General features: G+C 42.4%; 1 protein-coding gene across 2 annotated transcripts in view; it reads right to left on the bottom strand.

The window, feature by feature from the left end:
* INPP5A (inositol polyphosphate-5-phosphatase A) overlaps window positions 1-23302 on the bottom strand; it is a 355150-nt gene that overhangs the window by 46014 nt on the left and 285834 nt on the right. For both annotated transcript variants that reach the window (XM_015426891.1, XM_015426890.1), the window contains exons 10-11: window positions 19016-19111; window positions 15639-15713 (exon numbers count right to left, since the gene is read on the bottom strand). In XM_015426891.1, coding sequence (XP_015282377.1) covers window positions 15639-15713; window positions 19016-19111 — 171 coding nt within the window. The remainder of the gene's footprint in view (window positions 1-15638; window positions 15714-19015; window positions 19112-23302) is intronic.

Genomic DNA, 23302 nt, shown 5'->3' with positions numbered 1-23302 from the left:
GTAAGTTGCTTCCTCCCCGCCTCTCCCCACCCCTGCCTGCCTGGGGCGAGGGAGGGCCTTGGTGGGGCTTCCTCGCACTCCTGCCGGCCTTGCAGGTCCACTGCTGGGCCCCTGATGTCAGGGGGTGTGGCATATGGTAATGAGTTATGCTAATGAGTTCCCTTAGCTCTTTTTCTATGAAACGACCCCTGGGCATAACATCCAAATTGCGAGATGTGATAGTCCCACTATACACTGTATTGGTCAGGCTGCACCTGGAGTATTGTGTGCAGTTCTGGCGGCCTCACTTCAAAAAGGATGAGGAGCAAGTGCAGAGGAGAGCGACGAGGATGATCAGGAGACTGGAGACCAAGCCCTATGAGGAAAGGCTGATGGACTTGGGAATGTTCAGTCTGGAGAAGGGGAGGTTGAGGGGGACATGATTGTTCTCTTTAAGTATTTGAAGGACTGACACTTAGAGGAGGCCAGGGAGCTCTTCCTGTTGGCAGCAGACGAGAGGACTCGCAATAATGGGTTTAAATTAAGGGTAGTAAGCTACTGGCTATCTTAGGAAAAACATTTTTACAGTAAGAGTTGTTCAAGAGTGGAATCAGCTACCTAGGGAGGTGGTGAGCTTTAAGCAGCGGCTGGACAAACATTTGTCAGGGATTCTCTAGGCAGATCCTGCTTTAAGCAGGGGGTTGGACTAGATGGCCTGTATGGCCCCTTCCAACTCTGTGATTCTATGATTCTAAGTCAGCTATGACTTGACGGCACTTTCCACCACAAGGAGCTAAGGAGTAAAGTCTCTTCTAAAAAGGACTGCATGGGTTCCAGCCAGCATCTCACTTACATCCCTAAGAAGTACAGCCCCTGTTTCTGATGGCCTTTTGTCCCATGATCCCAACATAGCCTTTTTGGTATTCAACCAGAGAAAAAGCTGGTTGGATCTACTTCTGTGACTCCAGTCTAACATGCTATCCCACTGACCAGGTGTTCTACAACTATGGTCCAGGGCCATCACTGTCTTTTCAGGTGGCCCTCAAGCCCATGATGACAATAGTAGAAGAAAAGCTACAGATAAACAGCTGCTTGATCTGTTCTCGCATATACACACCTGGAAGGAAGCAGAGAAAGGGAGGGGCTGCCAGGAGATGGAAAGAGGAAATAGTGTAGGGAGCGGGATAAGGGAAAATCAGGTGGCCTTTGCAAGTCCTTGCAGGTTCCTGGCTTGTTGATAATTTATTATTTTAATCCTAAACTGCCTAGAGCTGGACTCTAGAAAGGGACATAAATCCCCCCCAAAAACCTGAATAAATAAGAACAAAAGGACAAGCTTACCAGAATATGAGTTTTTAGCACAACACAGTTTAACAACTACAGGCCCAGAGCACACTGTAGTACACAGGTACATCAGCCAGTCTTTTCTCCATCAGTGGACTCTGCAACAAGTTACTATTGTTTGAAGAAACGAAGACCTATTACAGAAAAGCCATTCCACTATGGTGCACCAATGACAAGCTGTGGGCCTACTAGGGCATACGTCAGGAATATAAATGTACCAAATGATTCCATTTGCATTTGAAATTAACAATCTGACCTTTTAAATGGTTGAAGAATGAACAAAGTCTGAATAGCTAAACAAGATGTGCAGATATTGCTCGCTTAGTCTCAAAACAAAATACATACTCTGTGGGCAGGGGAAGGATCCTTGCCCATAGGGACAATAGTATAAGCTACCTTGGCTAAAATCACACAAGTATGAACCCTTTATAACAGGGCAACTTAATTCAGTCATTGGAGTAGAACAACAGCAATTACTCATCAAGACCTACAGACCAAAGTCAGAGCATTGTTAGATCAGAAGGTGATATTAGCAGCATTTATCAAATCCATCTGCAGCAACCACCAGAGAATTCACAGCTGCGGAAGGGAAATGAAGTTTCAGGAAGGGAAAAAAAACCATCAACAACAAGAGATGATCTTACAAAAAATGTACAGAATTAAAATAGTTGCGAGACAGACCAGAGAGTTGTTCTGGCATAGTACGCAGATGTTAGAGGTCCATGATAGATATGTATTTCTGTTATTCAGAATTATAATAGAAGGGGAATATATTCAGGAATCAGTGTTTTATCTATCACGGTAAACTTAAACTAACTGATGTCCTCAAGCAGGGAACAAAATAAGCCCCTTTCCCTTTGGAGTCGCAAAGTGTCACAGTAACTGAGTAAAATGGCCCCCTTTTAGTGTCACTGTACGGAAACATAACTTCCCAGATTCTGATAGTAGGAATCACACAATGGGCCTGTCCAGATGTTACTTCCCTTCCTCCATCCTTGCATCCGATGAGACTGAGAGTGGTTTATGTGCCTCCTCACTCTCTTGCTTGGTCCCCTCACCACACAATTAAATTGCATATTCAAACAAGGGATCTTTCTAATACTGGATATCATTGTCTCTTTCTCTAATACACTGAATACCCAGAGTTAGATAATATCTTGCACTCAAAGAACTACAGAAAAAATTTCTGGTTCAGAGATTACCTTCTTCATGAAATCAGAGGGAGGGGAAGGAAGCACAGGAGCTTTGGCATATCGCTGCAACCGATCACACAAATAGTACACCAAAGAGTAAATCAAGGCATTCTCCCAAAGACAAGTGTGCTCAATATTTCTCTATAGATATTAGCCATCAGAGAAAGTGAGCGGGCATTCTACTGATGGGCAGCACCACATGCCTGTGTGTGGAACTAATGGGGTCATCATAAGTCAGTTTTGACTGGACAGTAAAACAAACAAAAAACCAAGACAAGACAAAAAGAAAACATCCTCTTCCTAAACTCAGTGCACTCTTGGGTGTTATATTTCTGCATGAGGGTGCACAGGGCATATTTGACATTTATCTCACCTCTCAACACCTCTTCTTACATAGCTCTTTCACATTTAGGCCCTATAGCTCCCCCATGGAACATTCTGGGATGTGATACAGCAGTTGCTTGCATTCGGGGCTCTGCCCCATCGGCTCCTATTCTTCAAATCATCCTCCTGTCCTCCCCTCCCCACTCTCATTCCCCCACAAAAAACTTTTAATGAGACCCTCATTGCTTCTTCTAATAACTGTAATCCTTTGAGTACTCCTTGTAATCTAACATACATGATATTTCAGCCCCACTGCCCCTTTCCTTCATCAAATCCCGTCTGCCTCTGTCTCTACAGCTTCCCACTCCAGTCTTCTTCTTATGTGACCTCACTAAGGACCAATGCCAAAAGCTAAAACAGAGATAGCAGATTAGCAGTCCCCCCACCCCCCAATATAGGTACTCATCCATAAATAGTTGTTTTATAATTGAGGATAATATACTAAAAGTTACCATATTATTTTTTTTGCTGTACTGCACAAGTATGTCACGCCATATACCATAGAGAGAAAATAGAGTTACTGTCAAAGAAACACTGGTTGCAAGTCTGAGAATTTATTTTGTTAACTAAATTATGTGAAAGTTTCCTTCCAAACAGCTCTGATTTAAGAAGGTGAGTATACCAGCTGTTTGAAAGTTTCCCCTTCTAAATGATTAGGCATCTGTGAATACATCATATTCAAGATTTTATCTGGACGGGGGCTGCATGGCTTAGTGGATAAGCCTCTGCCTTTTCACCTCTGGGATCAGGGTTCAAGTCAAACCTGATGAAATGCATTTGATCGTCCTAATCTAGTTCTTAGTGGACAGTATTCCCATTATCTTTAAAAGGGTCAGAGCCAAGGCCATTGGGAAGAGTGCATTGTGCTATATCTTGTCTGTTGATTAATACATTTTCAGTGATGCCAGTTCCTTAACCTTCATGTGCACCCATTCACACACACGCTCATCAAAGCGTCATAAGGGTCTTTGTTGGTTAGAAAATTCTATCTTATCTCCTTTCCCATCTCTATTTTGTAGGTTTTTTTAAAAAAAACCCCACAATAACCCAATTCCTGTTATTTTTTAATCTTAATATTTTTAAAAAATTAGGTCAATACCAAAGTATTTTAAATTTTGGAATGACTTATGGCATTGATCATATTTTGTACCCTATTTTATCTTTGTTTACTTCAGTATGCAAATATCATAAAAATAATTCATACGAATCATGGCAACTGGAGATTTCCTTTGAATTAGACCAAACTTTTCGCATATGCTTCATGAACTCTTAATTTGTTACCAATTGTTAATATTTTTTCTGTTTACCATATTATACATTTCCAGGCCTTTGCCTGAGACTAGGTAAATTCATGTGAAAGCCTGTACAGATCTACATGAAGGTTTATTTTTATTTTAGCCATCCCATCAAAACATAGAAATTCATGATATTATATTAATATATATTAAGCTGCTCACCAAATCAGAATGGAACTAAGTTTTCCCCTAATGACGGACTCCAGGAAATATTAATGCCTTCATGTAAATTTCAGCTGTTCTTACTTCCCCATCGCCCTTTTCCACACTGCCCTTCTAATGTTAGGTCTATGGGAAGTTTTCAGTTAGCTAATTTTGTGACATCATAGCAACCCAACTAATGTCAAGAATTGGATTTACATTTTCTTGTCCCTATGTCACCCTGGTATTTTCTGCAGACATGTGATCTCAGAGCAGTTCAGCCAATCGTTTAGGAGTTCAGAGTTCTTTGCATAATAATCAACTGGTTCATAGAGTGACCACTCTGCAGATTCAGTATGCACACGTCACCCTACTCCCCAAACCCTTCATCTCATGTGTGAGCTGGAAGGCTTTGGATGAGCATACATGACTAAAGGACACTTGAAGAAAATATGCAAAAGAAAAGCAGTGTCATGCAGATTTTCCCTTTCCTAAAATCTGACTCTTGCTAACCTCCAAAACAATTCCATTGCCTTTGTGATCATCCGGCCTTGCAACCAAAAGAACAGCAGGAAAGTTTGTGATGTTTAATTAGGAAGTAAGTAAGTTTTTCTACAGACTTCCGATTACTTGCCTGAAGCACCTTTAAGCCCATTTAGAGTTACCCCAAAATGGCGCTCTGGTTGGCAGCACCCTGAGTTTAACTTGGGGGTGGGGGAAGACTGAGGCTAATAGAGAGATTTAGGAACATAGTCCTTCATAGTAAGGCCAGTTTGGTTGTAATCATTAAGAGTTTTACCAGTCAGACATGAGTTAATCAGTTTGATCTGACCTTCTGCTAATGCTGATGTTAAATTATTCAACAACGTTTAGAGACCAATGGCTCAAGCTGTACATTTTTAGGATAATATATTAATTGCTTATTATAGTGAAATTTATTGACATAAAACAGACAAGGCATGATTTTTTTTCTCCTCTACAGTTCTGAGTCCTGCATATGAAATGCATGCTCTTATTATGATATTCTGGTTTGGCATTATAAAGATAATTCCTTTCCCTCAATAGTCAATAAAAACATTTAATTGCTGCTATATATTTAAATGCCTGCTGAGCACGCAGGTGTTTCCATACAAATCAATAGTAATACCCCCTTATACAAGTAATATTTTTTTCTACCTTCTGTTGTTGAATTTACCAAGGAACATCTCATCTGAGTAACTTCAGAATAGAAATTAGCTGTAGAGAAGATCTGAAAGGCTTTCAGATGTTTAAGAAAGATACTGAAGATGTTACTAGCCCAGCAGCCTTGATTATCTATAGCTGTATCTCCAGTTTTCTGTTGGTGGGATAACAGCAGCACTTTCTCTGTTCACATCAATGGAGGAGGCAATTCGGTAAATGCGAGGAAATAAGTACCTAATGCTGTCCTTTCCACTACAGTAGAGGGGAAGCCTATGCACAGAGATGCTCTTTATAGAAGTAAAAAAAAAAATTAGGCTCCATGCAGGCATGTTCCTTGGACTAAAAAAGGCAAGTCAAAGAAGACCAGAAGCTGACATTGATCTAGATCCAAAGCATCACTTTTTTGATTCCATAATATAGTAGCACTTGGTTCACTAGCAGCCACAGTTGCAATTACCACCAACCAAAAGAGCCTGATGACTACTGTGTGTCTTGTGCGCCGCTCTACCAAACCACTGCTGAATCTTTGCCAACCACTGCATATGCAGAGTGAGGGGAAGGTCTTGCAAGTCAGGCTGAGGACACAAAACTAATTGCAAGCTTTCAGGTTCTCCAGAACTCTTGCTTAGGTAGGATGTTAAAAAAATAACTGCTTCCCTATGTTAAAAGCCAGCTGGGCTCTGATATGAGACTGCAGAGAGAGGGTGCAGAGGAGGGTGGGGAGTTGTTGGAGAGGACTTGCCCTTCACTTCCATTTCTAACACAAAGGCTGCAGCTCAGGGATGCTCACCACTTACCCATTCTCCAGTGACAGCTGTTTCAAGATGGGAACCAAGCCCCACCAAGCAATGGCCTTAGTCACTTTCCTGAAACAATGTGATAGGTGCCATATTGGGGAGTAGTGCTCAGAAGAGCCATAGTTGGCATGTCAAAGGCCACATGTGACTCCTAAGCCACTAAGTATTATTGCCATAACAGAAGAACATTTCCTTGTGGGCTAGTTGTGTATGTGTGAGGACCTGAAGTGATTAAGGATGACTGAGTTGCCTGGACCCTTCCACAGTAACAAGGTGCATGATCGTTACTCAATGACTGCATCAGCAGGTGTGAAATTGCCACCATGGATAAAAATGTATCTGCTAGGGGAAAATGGTTAAACACTTGGTTGCATGGTAAACATCACCTTTCCAATGAAATAAAATGCCAATTTCTATTGAACGATATAACAGCAGAAATTACTGCGGCAGTGGCCAATTTTTTAGTTGACGTGATAAGAGTGAAAAACTTGGGAAACTCTGTTTTATCTCTCCCTTATTATAATTGAATAGCAACGTTCTATATTGAACGTTCTAAATTTGGCCCCTTTAGTGTTTGGCCGGAAGAACTGTCAGTCAGAAGACGCTGGCTGGGTTGACTGGCTGCTTTGTGCAGTCCCGCCCAGCATTTCAAGGTCTTTTGCATATGGAAGCTGATTGGACTTCACTCCATTCCACACCTCAAACTCCCCCCCCCGCAAGGCCCCCCCCCCAGCAAGGCAGTTGGAATTTTCAGTTGCATAGACAGATACAATGCCATACTCCCCACCCTACTGTATTCTGAGGTAAAATATGTCCTCACTCAGAACACATCACTTCCCCTTCAAAAGAAACAAACCCAATAACACAATTATGCCACACCACAAAGACAACAGATCACACCACAAGCAGAATACCACAAGGCAAAAAATGATAGGAAAAGGTGCCAGCAGTCACCCCATTACTGCCACAGAGAGCGCTTCAGAGGATGGTGTGCAGGTCCCAGGTTCATGTTTTAAAAGCAGCCTGGGGAATTATGGACCATTCACACACTTTCAACCTTAACATACCTCATAGAGTAGTTGTGTGGATCATATGAGGGAGAGGAGAATGATGTCAGCTGCTTTGGTTCCCACTGCAGGGAAAGACTGCCCTTTCTGAGGCTGGGCGAGGGGAATGTAAACCTGAAGACAGACAAGCAGATAACGGTAGGCTGATGGTTGCCTGGAAAGGACATAGGGTTGCCAACTCCAGGTTGGAAACTTCCAGGATATTTTGGGGATGAAGCCTGCGGAGGGTGGGGTCAGAGGAGGAGGAGGAACAGGGGTACCTCAGACAGATACAATGCCATACTCCCCACCCTCCAAACAAGCTGTTGCCAGTCTCCAGGTGACAGCTGGAGAGCTCTTAAAGCTCTGGTGCTAATTCAAAGTGTTGCAATTTTGTGTTTTGGAAAATCTTTAGGAATTGTTTGGTGCATTTACGATGGGGCACCCACCCAGAGCCTCTGGCATTTTCTCACTCTGCTGGCATCAAAACCAATTTAAGGCAAAATACAGATATGGAGACACTTCAATCCTCCTTTGCATCAATTTGTCTTTGTTGGCAATGGCAACCCTAGGCCTGCAAGCACTCTCAGGGTGACTTCATGCCTCCAGACTGGCATGGCATCACTAGCCCTGGCTGCCTATGGAAGCTGCCTGGGTGATTTCGGAGCAGCCACAGACTTTCTGCCAAACCTACGCTGGCGGGAGCCGCGGTCGCCCGGGCCGAGATTGGGGGGGCAAGGCGGGCGACAGAAGGCCGATGCCTCCGTCGCCCGGCCCTCTACAGAATCCACCCCCCAAACCTCCAGGTATTTCCCTCCTTAGAGCTGGCAACCCTACATTCCCCTCAGTGCCTGTTGGTAGGCAACTAAGCTTGGTCCTGTCACCTACTTTGGCCTTTGGGAGAAAACACATTGGGGCCAGTCCTGATAGGGTTGCCAACTCCAGATGGGAAATTCCTGGAGACTTGAGGGATGGAGCCTGAAGAGGGTGAGGTTTGAGGAGGGGTGGGACCTCAGACAGGTACACTGCCATAGACTCCACCCTCCAAACCAGTCAGTCCCACATAGGGAACCATTGTTGCCAATCTCCAGGTGAGGGCTGGAGAGCACTCAGTATTACAACTGTTCTGCAGAAGGGAGGGCAGAAGTCAGCTGAAGTCAAAGGGGCAGATAATGGTAGGTTGGTGGCTAGCTGGGAAGGAGATGGGGTTGCCAACTACATGCTGACAAATTCCTGGGGATTTGAGGGGTGGAGCCTGGAGAGGGTGGGGTTTGCAGAGGGGTGGGACCTCAGACAGGTAGAATGCCATAGACTCCACCCTCCAAACCAGCCATTTTGTCCTGGGTAACAATTGTTGCCAATCTCCAGGTGAGGGCTACAGATTACTCACAATTACAACTGCTCTTCAGGTAGCAGAGATCAGTTCCTCTGGAGAAAACAGTGGACTCTGTCATTATACCCTGCTGAGGTCACCACAGCAAATTGACACTGTTTGCCCAAAGCCAGAGCACTCCCCCAGAGCCTCTTTCTAGATCCCGTTGTATTGTTTTCACAACGGGCTTTACTACTAGTGATTTTATAAACTTAGATTCTTAGTTGATTGTGTCATTTTCTGTCTCTGATTTTAATGTTGTATATGCCATTAAAGGTTTATTGATTGAAATTGATTGATTGGATAAAAATGGAGACACAACTTCTGGGTCATACCACATTTCCATAAATACAATGATTCTGAAAAGTTTTGATTGTTCCGACACCCAGCAGTGAGTCATCAAAAATTATTGTATACAAGAATCAGCCTCTTTGGGCAATCTCTATCAAAGTGGGGGGGAACTAGTTTATAACTGTGTAACATCTTTTAGGGACTGCAAACCTTTTATCCTGGCTCCTGCTCTCTCTCTCTCTTTTTTTTTTTGCATGAAGTAAAATCAGTTCCACTTGACCCTCAGGGGTTCAGCCTATAAATGCTTCTTATTAGGAACTCTTGGAGCACAATATTCTGCATTCAGTATACAAAACTGGATTTAAGATTAAGGAGGAACAGCTTTAAGCTTTTGCATCTCAGTAGTATTTTACAAGCATATTAGAAATTCAGAAAGGATAAATATCAGGGCAAGTTTGCTGTGGTTAACTTCTACTTCTTTCTAGCTCCTTTTGTGTAAACAAGATGTACATAATAGTGCCATTGTGTAGTTCCAATATATTTTAATAGTTAACAATATCATTTAACCCCAAAGGTAATATTTACATCTGGTTTCATAGAGAATCTGGATTAACTACAATTCTGTTAACACACCCTTCTAACAGTCCTAAATGCATTTACTTGGAAACTACTTCAATATAAATGTGTTTCAGACTGGAGTTCTTGGTTGTATTGGAATGAAGCTTTGAAAAAAACTGAATACCACTGGTCTTTAAACTGAGTTCAATAAGCACTACTCTGAGATTTTTAAAAAAATAAATAAATAGGGGCAGTAGCTGTTAGGAAAATGCAACTCTGAACAGAAATTGTACAGTATTTCTATTGAATTAATCATCTGCATATGTTTTCAATTTTTCACAAGTGTGCTAACCATTCCTACATCTTTCTTGGGCATTTTTCTTCTAGATTGCGATGTAAAAAAGAGAAGATAACAGTGTATGGACAATGATAAAGTAGCCTGTTGATAATAAATATTTGTCAGGTGTTGTCACATCTGCACAAATTCCACGGTTGCTGAAGAAACACCAAACTGATAAAAAAGGTGGCTCTGAAAAAAAATCAATGGATCTTGAGCTAAAGCAGTTGCTAAACACATAAGAAAACATCTCTATCCAACAGCCATATTGCTGTGAAAATTCCCAAGCCTTGCATCGGTATAGCTAAGGAAAATTTAATCTTCCCAAATACTCATCAGGGCACTCCATCCTGCAGACCTGACAGCCCCACTTATAATTAATTATACAATTTCGATGGGAATATCGACTAAACAAAGCTATAAATCATAGAAAAAGTCAATAGGCATGGACACATTCAATCATGTCCCGACCAATGATTACTACTCTTAAAATACAATAATTATTTTCAGGAGCCAGCTTGAATTAAATTTCTGTCAGGCTGGTACAAGGCTGGTGGGTGATGAAGGATGCGATGGATTTTTTGGGTTGAATTTGGCCCAGGGACATTTATCCTTTTAGATAGGTAGTTTGTTTTTAGTGATCATGGTGCTGCGTGTTTAACTAGACCATGAAGATTAGATTATCTCCAATGGCTCATTATATCGTTTATCTTTTTCTTCCCTTCTTGATCTGGAAGATTTCCTGCTTCCCAGTGCGTGAATGAAATGGCAACAGATTTTGAAATATAATGTTCTAAAGTGGCCTGTCTGTATGCGTCTTTGCAAGCAAACATGTGAAGAGGCATGCATGGGGAATTAACCCAATTGATGCTTGAAATGCTGCCAGCATGCCAAGGGTTGCCATAAACACCAATGATTACCTTCTGCCTTAAAAAAATGTACAGAAATGCTGCACAAATACAATTATAATTTTTCAAGTAACTTAAAAAAACAGAAATATACCATATGCTACATCAGAAAAGGATGATATTTTTCTTGTTTATGTATGGATGCTAGTACTCCTAGTGTGAGAGCACTGTGTTAAGAACTGAGCTAAAGTATAGCTTTTACATAATGCCTCTGAATCCCCCACCCTCTCTATACAAAGAAGAAGAAGAAGAAAAGGAGGAGGAGGAGATTGGATTTATACACCGCCCTTCACTACCCGAAGGAGTGGCTTACAATCTCCTTTACCTTCCCCTCCCCACAACAGACACTCGGTGAGGTAGATGGGGCTGAGAGAGCTCTTGAGAGAACTGCTCTTGAGAGAACAGCTCTGAAATAACTTGTGACTGATCCAAGGTCACACCAGCATGTATATATGGGGATAGCCAACAGTGTTTCCTTTTGTTTACTCACAGGGCTCTTTTTGTAGAAAAAGCCCAGGAGGAACTCACTAGCATAATAGGCCACACCCAACAGCAGGAACTCATTAGCATATTGGGCCACACCCCTGACAGCACATCTCATTAGCACATTAGGCCATGCCCCCATGTTACCAGAAGTGTGGTTATCCAGCCACACCCACCTTTTGCTTGTTATTCTGTTTACCATGTTTGTTGTCAAAACTCAGGGCCTTTTTTTGTAGCAGGAACTCCTTTGCATGTTAGGCCACACACCCCTAATGTAGCCAATCCTAATGAGTTTCTGCTGTTGGGTGTGGTCTATTATGCTAATGAGTTCCTGATGGGCGTGGCCAACGTGGGAGGCAGCCGGAACTCCGTTCCTGTGCGTTCCTGCCCCAAAATAGCCCTGTTTACTCATATATTTAGCAAAGAGTATAAACTCCAGATTCAAAAGTTCCTATGAACTCACACTGCACTGCACTAGTGATTATGCATGTCCTCAAATATACTGGGATGGATTGTGTCCTAATATGTGAATTCCAGACAGGCAGTACGGTCCTACTGTTTGAAGACATTAACAGCAGCACCTCATTTAGTAGAAACTCAGTTGCCAGAATGCTGCTTCAGTTCCCTGCAAGCCTATCATTCTGTGATTATTGTGCTATATAAACAGATCCCTGCATGCCAAAGTACTATATGATCATGAAAGGATAAGTTGAACTTCTTGCTGAAGGAATAGGAGTTCCTCCATATTGGATGGAGGGACTCCAAGTTTCCCTGTGTTGAGATTTTGTCCTTTATCCATGAATGGTTCTACAACCATGGTTTGTAAGCGGTGAGGAATGGAATATGCTGTGCCTAGTGATAATGGTCTGGATCTAACCATCAGCTGAACAAGCATGGATTTTCCCTCCCCTCAGAAGTCCTCTTTGACCGCTGGTACCCCCTAGAGTCACAGAACCAGAGCAGGAAAAAAAGACATGCATGTCAGGGATGGCACTGAGGAAGAGAAAAGGGGTAAAATATTTCTTGCATCCCTTATCTGCAAGAGTAGCTTCACTGATGTAAGAAGGGTGATTTTATTCCCTTTCCCAGCTTCACTGCAATCCCCTGACCTGCATGGCATGACTTCAGGAATCAATTTCATGGAGGTTGATAACTGGGAGGAAAGGTAAATCTGCATCCACCAGCACCTTCCACTGATGGCTGGTTAGATTCAAGCCAATAAACAGCCTATTATGCCTACTTTTAGTCAAACTCTTCTGAAGTGAATTGGAGGGATGGCACTGGCCCAGCAAGGAGCAACAAACCTCCTCCCTGTACTTTTTTCACCATTATCTTGTGTAGCTATCTTGTGTAGCTGCTTCAGAAAGTAACTGTGTGCATCATATGTGCATGAAAAATAACCTCAAAGCATGATGTGGCTCTGATGTAAAAACAAAGCCTCTTCCCTTATCGTTGCGCAACTGGAGACGAAGAAGTAACACAAACCTCCTACAGCATGATCATTTTCACACTTTATGAAGTCATTGAAACAGACAAGGAGAATTTCATTCCTAAGTGATAACAGGTGTCCTTGTCTTCATGTTGATAAAAAACCGCAATAAATACATGCTTCTACCAATACCTGATTTTCTAAGGAATTAGTTTGTGCAGTACATCTCTTTATTAGTCAGATTTACTGCTCTAAACATCAATACTATTGAGGCTTGTGGCTTACAATGGAGCACCGCTAATTTATACCAGATGAAGGTGGGGGCAATGAGCATTACAAGACCAATTTGTAAGCATAGCAAAGCTTTTTTGTGTTTTTCCAAGATATCACTGAGATCAGGTTCTCTGGTTATATCTTTTTCTTTTTCTGCATTTTTGTGTATGTGTGTGCCTGTGTGTGCATGCCTGGAAGTCATGGCGACCTCTGGAAACTCTTACTGGGGCATTCAGAGAAGTGGCTTGATAGCCTCCCTCTGACCTCCTGGCCCTGGCATTCTCCCATCCAGGTTGGCCCTGCTTGGCTTCTGAGAGCTGATGAGATCGGGCTTGCCTGGACTATCCAGGGCATGGTAGGTTCTCCTGTTATTTCTGATAATAATTATTTTTCATGTGGGATCAAACTATGATTACTAACAATGCAATCCTAAACAGAGCTGTAGCCTTCCAAGGTCATTTATTTACGATTGCACTGTAAGGCTTCATGCTGAAATGCAGAACAAAAAAACAAAAAGAAAAAAACAAAACACCCACTGCTTTCCTTGTATGATTCAATCAAATAGGAAAAAGTATGAAGAATAACTTCAGGATCTGTCAAAATTTTGCAGAAATTTTGCAGAAAACTTGCATTCCACCTGAAGTTTCATGCAATGAAGAGCTGATCTATTACTTCTGTAAATGTAGCCATAGTGATTCTACCTTCAATATTCTTTTTACTCTACCCATAAAATAGCTTCAAATGAACCCTGAACTTCCATTTGTGAGACTCAGTGATCCCATCTTAATGTAATTTAGAATGAAATGTTTGAATCCATTTGTAGCATTATCAGCTTTTTCCGTCCAAAACAATGGATGCAAAATAGGGGAAAAAAGATAACTGAGAACTTAAATTCAAACGGGGTTTAAATCTCGGCTAACGTTGAGCAAAATGTAAAAAACCTTTTAGTATAAAGAAAATACTGAAATTGTTTGTTGGTCCCATAAGAACAGGTAAAAAAGAACTGAAATGTGAACCACATATTGTTTCCAAACTGAGATGCTATAAGGTGCTCAGCCGCCCTGAGCCTGCGTGCGGGGAGGGCGGGGTATAAATAAAATTAAATAAATAAATAAATAAAAAAAGGTAAAAAATGCAACTGTTACGAATTGATATTTTGTTTGAGGTAGAAAACACACCAACATTTCCCACATCACCTATTTTATATGGATTGCTTTCTGTGTTGCATGAAGTTGCATTTGAAAATACATATAAAATACATCTGTACACTGCAAGGTGTTCATGTTTTGAAAGTCAAGTTTCAGAAGGCTGTTCTAGCACAAAGCAGGGTTGATGTGTGAGTGTGATCCAAAAAGGCACTCTGAGCTGAAATGACATTATGGTTTGAAGCTGTCAGGCTATTCTGAGTGCCTGATCATTTGGATGGACGTTTCATCAACTTCCTCATGTTGTACAGACAAATCATTCTTCAAGAGAAAAAGAAACTAATGCGTAACAGAAATCCAAGGTCTCAGAGCCATTTCTCAGTTTACCTCATGAACCTTATCTCAAGCCTGAGGGGTAAGCATGTCTAAAGTTTGGCAACTGGCCCTTTAAAATACTCAGCTGTGTCCTGAAAAGGATCAGACATTTTAAGAACTAAGGATGGAACTGTGCATGTGGCCAAACATTACAAGAGGCAGGTTAGTTTTGTACTTGTGTATTATGTACTGGAGCATATAAGTGTATCAATCCTGATTCACAATCGTTCACTGAAGGAAGTTTCACACATTTACGAAGTTCATATGGCAGATACATAGCCACCATGAGGATTTTGGATGAGACATATGCACTTGTAATTCCATGCTGGGAACTTTATTCCCATGTGCACATGGGTCCAATTCAGATCAGGACCATGGTATGTGAGGAAAAGATGCTTAAGCCTTTTCCCCATGCTAGTTTCCGCAGCTGAAAGAGATCGGGGGAGCTAGTACCTGCCCTGTCAGGGAAACTTCCATGTAGCCATCAGTTTATGTAAGTTCCCCCAATAGGCAAATAGTGGCTCCCTGGGGCCATTTCACGTTGGGAAAATGGTACAGGAGGAAGACTTTAGTCCCTTATCTTCACACCCTGTGGTCTCCTTCTGAACAGGGCCAACATGTGATTCAAAATAAAATTCCCAATGGAAAACTCCCAAAACATGTCTGTTGAAAGTCCACATAGGGGACACATGGATTTTGTACCATGTAAAGTGGCCACAAGGCATCAAATCTTGAGCTAACTTGAAGAAACAGGGAGAGTGGCTTCAGGAGGAAGTGGCTTTGTTCTTTGTTGTTCTTTGCTGCTTTCAGCTTTGAGCATTTTTTAAATGTGGGGTTTTCACCGGTTTAATGACAATAAGAAGCTTGCATATTCAAAATAGATACATTTTCTTTTGATTTGTAGTTTAAATTATTGTGCATCACTCTGTGAGCCTATTCTGTGGCTGGAAGGCACTTTAGAAACTTAAACATTTATAAACAAGTAAAATAAAGGCATGGGTTTGCCATGCTGAGAACAGTCAGCAGGCCAGCTCTTTCCAGTCACACAGATTTCGAAGACTCCAAAATTACATCTGTAAAATGAAGTATTACAACAAAAAACTTACCGCAGTGCCATTATTATCTCTAAAAACATCTTGATTAAAATAGTCAAAGAGCTTCTTTTCTAGCTGTAACATAACCTAGAAAAATGAAGCAGAGTTTAAAAACAGCAAACAAGCGAACAAACAAACAAAAACCCTCAAAAAGAAATAAACATTCTCTGGGTTGTACACTTCTTTCACAAGGTCATTACAAGTTAGTCTTTGCAACTTGCATTTCTAGATCTCTCTGTTTGTTTGGGGTTTTTTTTTAAAAAAAAACACAGGGGTTCTTTTGATTTTATGAGCCCTATGTCAACACCATTTTTGGGTGCTTAGGGCTCCATCTTACATTAAAAAGGTAAAGGTTCCCTTGCTTGAAAGCCAGTCGAATCCGACTCTAGGGTTGCGGTGCTCATCTCCGTTTCAAAGCCGAAGAGCCAGCGCTGTCCGAAGACATTTCCGTGGTCATGTGGCCAGCATGACTAAACACCAAAGCGCACGGAACGCTGTTACCTTCCCACTGAAGTGGTACCTATTTATCTACTTACAATTTCTTGCTTTCGAACTGCTAGGTTGGCAGGAGCTGGAACTAGAGACGGGAGCTCACTCCATCATGTGGAACACTCAGGTCTCAAACTGCTGAACTACCAACCTTCCACAGCCTGCAGTTCAGCGTCTTAACCACTTGAGCCACTGCAGCTCCAGATCTTACATTACTCTTCCTCTAAATGCGAGTTTACTTATCCGTGGGCAAAAGTATAAACCTGCACTGTAGGAATGTTAGGTAAATCTGTTCCCCCCCATTAAACTTGCTTACAGGTGCCTACTTAGACAGTACATAGTTTGCTTCAGTAATAAGGGGAGGTGACATTGAAATGGCATGTACACAGGAAGAATACAAGCATTTATTTACATTTTTTTTTTGTATTTGTGTGCACATATGTATGTGTGCGCGCCCATACCTGGATGTCATGGTGACCTCTGGTGACTCCTACTGGGACACGGAGGACAGTCAGAGAAGTTGCTTGATAGCCTGCCTCTGCCTCCTGGCCCTGGTATTCTTTGACGGTCTCCCATCCAAATACTTGCCAGGGTCGGCCCAGCTTAGCTTCCGAGATCTGAGAAGATCAGGCTTGTGTGGAAACTTAACATTGACTTCATTCCCACTGCATCAGTTCTCAGTATATTGGAAGCACTCAGACCTATTCCTAGGTGAGGTTACAGCTCTTCTCCCTGATATCTCATTTTCTATATGGGGACATCCATCTGCAGTCTGAAGCCACAGGTTTACCAACTCAGTGTGTGCCAAGTAGGGCTTAGGAGTAGCATCCACTCCAGGGGGAACCCAGATGGACAGAATGGGTACCCCCTGGGCACTCTTTGTCTAAAGGGTGTGAGCACTAATTTCTCCGCTTGTGTTCTGAGCAGATCTGAAAGACGTCGGATGACCATGTTTTTATCCATGTTGACTTTCTAGCCCAGAAACCTGCACTGAGCTCCCAGATCTTCCTTTCCAGCTTATTTTCCCCACCCTCAAACTACTTTGCAATCATGTACTTTCCATGCACCCCCTTGTCTTTGCATCCTTACTATCTATGCAGTTAATTACTGAAAGGTGATGCTAATTTAAAGGAAAATAATTATGAATATGTAATTCTTTCAGTTCACACAGTTCTCATTCCAACTGAACTGCACAAATAATAGCCACAAAATAATTCCACAGTTACAAAAGAAACCCATTCCTTATATCTGGATGTCTGGATTGTGGTGCACCTCTCAGAGACCAAATCTTGGGGGTAAAGCTTGTTTTTATCTGTTTTTATCTATTAATAGACTTTTATTCTTTGCATCCTTACAATGTATAGTAACTATTTTAGCCACCTGGAGTCCAAAGAAATAAGGTTGCATATAAATATTTTGAATAAATAAATTTGTCAGTGGCCAGTCCCTTGGCTCCACATTCCAAAGAGCAGACAGGGTGGGAAGGTTCAACCTCTTAAAACCCACATCAGTGAAGGTGTCATGATCCTAGGCCTACAGGAGTGCAGCCTGCAGGCTATAGGGAGGCCTAGTGGCTCCAAGGAAGCTTGTATTAGAGTGACTACAGGGCCTGCATTTCCTAGGTCACCCTTTGGGCCCTGTGACTGGCTAATAGGGGATTTGGAGGGAAAACTTACACCAGCAGAGGAGTAGGGGGTGGTGCTTGGGAAGAAGTAATAAAAGGCCTTGCCCAAAGTGGGATGTGGTTCACTCCCAGGAAGCAGAGCTGGTGAGTCTGCTTCAGAAGGAGGGATCCCTCATCCAAAAGGGGTGAGTCAGTTTGAGGCAAATATCCAGAGAAGGCTAGGACAGTATAGTCAGATGTTTTAGGATTTCTTATTTTGTTGGTTTACCTACCTTTGATGTGTTTATTTTTCGTCCAAGTTATTGAATTATAGTTGTTGTTAAATCTCTTTAATAAAAATAGTTTGTTACTCTGACAGGGTATTCATGCCTCATTAGGTTACTTATAAGGGGAAACCTACTGGGAAAGGAGTGTATAACAGGGTAGGGTGGGTGGTGGCAGCCATTAGAGAACCTTTCTAGCCGCTCCCTGAAACAGAAAGATATAAATTTCTCACATTCTTCTATTATAGGCAGACTTCCTTCATGAGGTAAATCTGGAACCCTCTCTTCTGTTATTTGCACTCAGCAGATTAATTTGAAAAGCACAAGCTGTGTGTGCTCTCTAGTGGATAATTGCCCATTGAGGTTTTACGCTGTGGTGTCCAGATTCATCAATTCCTGGGACTCAGCAGGCTTCCAGATCTAAGTTGACTTCCGCATGCACCGTGGTGGGGCAACTCCGCATGCTCAGATAGGGTTGCCAAGTCCAGCGTTGTGCCGCAGCAGGGGACTCCCGGCTTGCAGCTGGAGCGCAAACCGCACGCACGCCATCTGGAAGTGACGTGACAACTTTGAGCACGCTGGGGGTGGGGCCACGACCATCGGAAGGAAAACCATAGAGTTTTCCCTAGGATGACCGTGGCCCCGCCCCCAGTGTGCCCGGCGTGGTTGCGTCACTTCTGGGTGATGCGCACATCGGGGTGGGGCTCCCCCCGGGGCCCAATCCACCGGTGGCGGGGAACGGGCCTCTGGGGCGGGGGTTTCCCTGCCCCCCGGGGGGACTTGGCAAGCCTATGCTCAGAGTGAACGGTGAAGACTTCCCAAGGGGTGACGGTTGTGTGTTCAACAAATTATCAGTACTGCAGATTGAGAATCTGGGGTTATTTGAACAGGGGGAGGATCCCTGAGCGTTATTCCACTGAAATGAACTCCCCCCCCCCCGGAATCTAAAAGGCAGAAAAAAATATCTCCATTTATGGTAAGGTTCATGACACAGATTGCAGCTGGTTACGTACCTTTCGGTCATTATCAGATTCACGAAATATTAGTTTGACTACTTCGTTAGTATCAGCGGCCCGGACAGTCTGCATTGTAGCCTTCGCACAAAGGGTCTGATTAAAAAAACAAGCATACACACAGAGGGAACAAAAGAAGAAAAAACAGTTCTTTAAAATATATTTTAAAGAGATACTAAAACCAAAGTTATAGTTGCCTAATTTCAATTCCCTCTTAAAAAAAAAAAAAAGGATTAAAAAAAAAATTCCTTTAGCCTTGGGCAAACTCAGACTGCAGACTGGAATTGAAGTCAGAACACATTTATGGGTAGTGTAAAATCAGTTTGTTCCTGCAACTTCAATTTAGTTATATTTTTCTTTTCCTAAAAATTAACTTAGAAGCTTAATTCAGGGTGGTTGGGGGAGGGGAATGTTGTACATTTTGATACCATGCTGTTTTTCAGTTATACAAGTGAGTTTCCTCTCACTGCTTTGCTTTGATCCTGGAAGCTGACCGGGTGGTAGGACTGGAAGGCTCATTCTCTCTTTTTATACTTCAGGAACAAAGACTCAGTTGAGAGTGTTGTGCACTCTTCCTGCAGCAGCACCCATGGCTTCAAAATAGGTACATCTTATGCGTCTCCCTGGAGAGAGATACATGAATTCCTGCTTCATATGTGGAACTGGAATTGCAAAAAGAAGTCATGTGCATCTTCTTCTCCAAACTACTACATAACTTCTGAAGAGGTTCTCAGATTTCACCTGACTTTGTGTTTTGGATTTTCACATTGGAGTTTCTTAATCTGACCTCCTTGTGACAGGTATGGAGAATATTTGGCCTGTGACCCAAATGCATCATATTTCCCCCCTAGGAATTTAAAACAGAGAGAATATCTAGGGAGTTATCTTTACTAGATAGGCACTGGAGAAATTGAGAGACTTGCTCTATAATTTCTAATATTTGGTACAGTACAAAATAAAAATTTTCTTTCTTTTTGGTTGTACAAATATTAAAATAAACATATGATTTTACCCTCCACCTTCCAAAAACCAATACAAATCTACAAATTCTTTTCAGACTTGAATCTTTACCATCTGGATTAAATTAAATTAAATTAAATTAAAGCCCGTTTTTAAAAAAGTAATCTCTCAAATGAACAAGGTTGAGTCTACTTTAATGTTGGCCAGTCCTTTAAAACAGACTTTTTCATGGATATCTATCTATCTATCTATCTATCTATCTATCTATCTATCTATCTATCTATCTATCTATCTATCTATCTATCTATCTATCACCAGGCAGAGGAGAGAAGGACAGGGTGGCACACCAAGCCCTCAAGATGGCCATAGTTTTTCGGGTTTTTTGACTTAACCCCAGAGCTAATCACTTTTTCCACACATCCCCACAATTTGCCTCGGATTCCATTTTGTCTCTTTTGACAAGTAATTAACATTTTGCCATCTGTGTCTGTATGCAGTTACCAGTGAGGTAATCCACAAGCAAGCCATTCCCAAAGTGCACTCCCTTCTGATACCAACCATTGAAATTCAAAGCACAAATTAGCTAATCAGGTCAAGCCCCAAAAAATAGCCCTTTGGACTCATGTGTCACAAATCAGTCTGGTCGCTTTTAAACAGCGCACCAGATTAGAACAAGCACCCGAACAAACCAAAGCGGAAAACTCGCCGCTCTCTAAAGCTGGTTTTCTAAAGCCCTAACAAATCGCTCCATCTTTCACTCATTTAAACCTTCCAAATGAGGGTCAATATGGTCCCTGAGCATCCAAATGCTAATGCGCTTAAGTGCGTTTAAGCAGCTTTCCGGAGTGAATGGGCGAAAGAAGGGCTCGAAAAGACAAGGCCGAGTTACTGTCACTGTCGAAAAGTCATTGTAGCCACCCCCAGAGTGGTCGCAATTCAAGAAATTCATGATTTCTGTCTCTTAAAGGCATCTGCTTGGGAACATTCCCCACCCCCCACTCTGCCTGGAGTTGCTTTATATCTCACAACTTCAGGCCCAGTCTGAAATAATAATAATAAATCTGATAAGGCTCTTGAGGCCCAATAAAGAGAAAGGGTCCAAATACCTTATTAATTCTGAATTTCGCAGAGACAGAAAGTTACCTTACTTCACAAACACAAAGTAATTGGGAAAAGGTTCATTTCTTATACAATCTGGACCATTCCTTCTCCCCACCCCACTTCCTTTCAGTTTCTACAAAGTCGTAGTCACCCAAGCAGAAAACTTTCGGAAACATGTGCCTTTTTAGGCAAGCCTGCTTATGAAGGGATTTTTTGTTGCTGTCTAAAAGGGAAGAAAAATTAAAATGCTACAAAAACACACTGCCCCTTTTCATAGTTTTCCACATTCTCTCGAAAGGTACCTTTTGAAAAAAATGAGACAAAGGGGAAACCAGAATAAAACACCAGGGTTTTCTTGTTTAATTGAAGACAATTGCCTTTTCCTAGAGAAAACTGCCATTTCTGCTTTTGCAAAGAAGTTAATGCTTGATCTTTACATTGCATGGGAAAAATAATGAACTATAGTCTTGAAGGGAGGAGAAATGAAATGATGAATATGGCTACATTTTTTAAAAACATAATCATTCACATGCATTACTTTTTCTCTTTGTGAAGGGATGTGCGTTTGAATAATCTGGTAATGAAAAGTTTAAAGCTGTACCCTGATTTAAATATTTTGAGTGCAGTTCAAATCATAATGAAATTAATGTCAAATCCTCCATAACAACTGAAAATGTCCAAAGAAGTGGAAACGAGGGTTGGCAGCTCCAGAGTGGGAATTTCGGGGACATGGGGGGGGGGGGGGGCTTGGGGGTCAGGATTTGAGGAGGGGAGGGATTTCAGCAGGGTATAATATCATAGAGTCTACCTTCCAAAGCAGTCATTTTCTCCAGAGGGAATGATCTCTATGGTCAGGAGATCAGTTGTGATTCTGGGAGATCTCCAGCTGCTACCCCCACTATGGGATAGCCCATGTTCAAATAATGGCAGTGCCTTCTGATGTAGGTATTGTGTTATATGCCAATGAACAGGAGTAGATTCACAAGCCAGAGTCACACCTCACAGTCTCCTGAGGTTCCCAGAGAGTGACAGTGTTGTCTGATCAGGGCTGCCACATGTTTTTCTTGCTACTTGGAAGCAGTTTTTAAGAGGTGAAATTGAAGTAACAGAAATTCAAATTAAGGCTTTGCAAGTGCAAGTTAGTCAGCCATATTTTATATGTGAGGTGTACAAATCAGTACATGATGAGGGGGGAAAATGGGGGACAAGGCACAAGGGAGAGTAGTTTGACCTTTTAAATCCCAATGCATTTCATGATTAGTTTTTTTCAGGGGATCTCAATCAGAAACTTTTCTAACTCCTACCCTGGGAGCATTTGTCCAGAGTAGGGTTGCCAGCCCCCAGGTGGGAGTGGGGAATCCCCTAATTTCGCGGGCTCCTGCTCACTGCTGGCAGCTGGCCAGTGCGGGAAGCCCCAAACTCAACAGCCAGGCTCCAGCGCAATGTCCCCAGCGTGATGACATAACTTCTGTCCTGCTCTGGTATTTTGGGCAAAACTCTATGGTACCAGAGTGGCGCCCCACAATGTTGCCCCTTCCTCCACTCCCAGAAAGCTCCCTCCCCTCATCAGTGAGAGCCAAGAACCTGGCAACCCTAGTCCAGGGTGAGAGTTAGAGAAGTTTCTGATTGAGATTCCCTGAAGAAACTCTTTGTGAAATCCGTTGGGATGTAAAAGGTCAACTAAACTACTCTCCCTTGCACGTTTCCCCCCTTTTTTTCTCCTAGTTAGTGGTGTGACCTTATTTTCTTCCCATATGATGAGGAAAGCCAATTTATACCAACTTGCTAAAACAGTTCTAGGGAAAGGTTAATTCAAGCAGAGTATGAACAGCAGGCAACTATATTTCCAGCAAGATTGCTTCATCAAAGGAAGTGATCCACCACACCACAGTAAACAAATATGACATTAGTCTTTTCCAGGTATTATGTTTGACCACGTGCATGGGGAGAATGCATTATATGTGATCCTCCCAATAAGAGAGATCACCATTTTGCCTGAAAGGGGCAACAATATTCTGGCTAGGGTTGCCAAGTGCTTTTTGAGCCGCAGCGGGGGATTCCCGGCTGGTGCACGTGCGCTGCATGCACGTCACCTGGACGTGACGACGCCGGCCACACTGGGGGCGGGGCCACGACCATCCAAGGGAAAAACATAGAGTTTTCCCTCGGATGACCGTGGCCCCGCCCCCAGCATGCCCGGCGTGGTCGCGTCACTTCCGGGTAACC

The sequence above is a fragment of the Gekko japonicus genome, unplaced genomic scaffold, assembly GCF_001447785.1.
Source record: "Gekko japonicus isolate JY-2015 unplaced genomic scaffold, Gekko_japonicus_V1.1 scaffold35, whole genome shotgun sequence".
NCBI lineage: Eukaryota > Metazoa > Chordata > Lepidosauria > Squamata > Gekkonidae > Gekko > Gekko japonicus.
The sequence above is the reverse complement of the archived record's forward strand: the minus strand, read 5'-3'. Positions and strand labels throughout refer to the sequence as shown.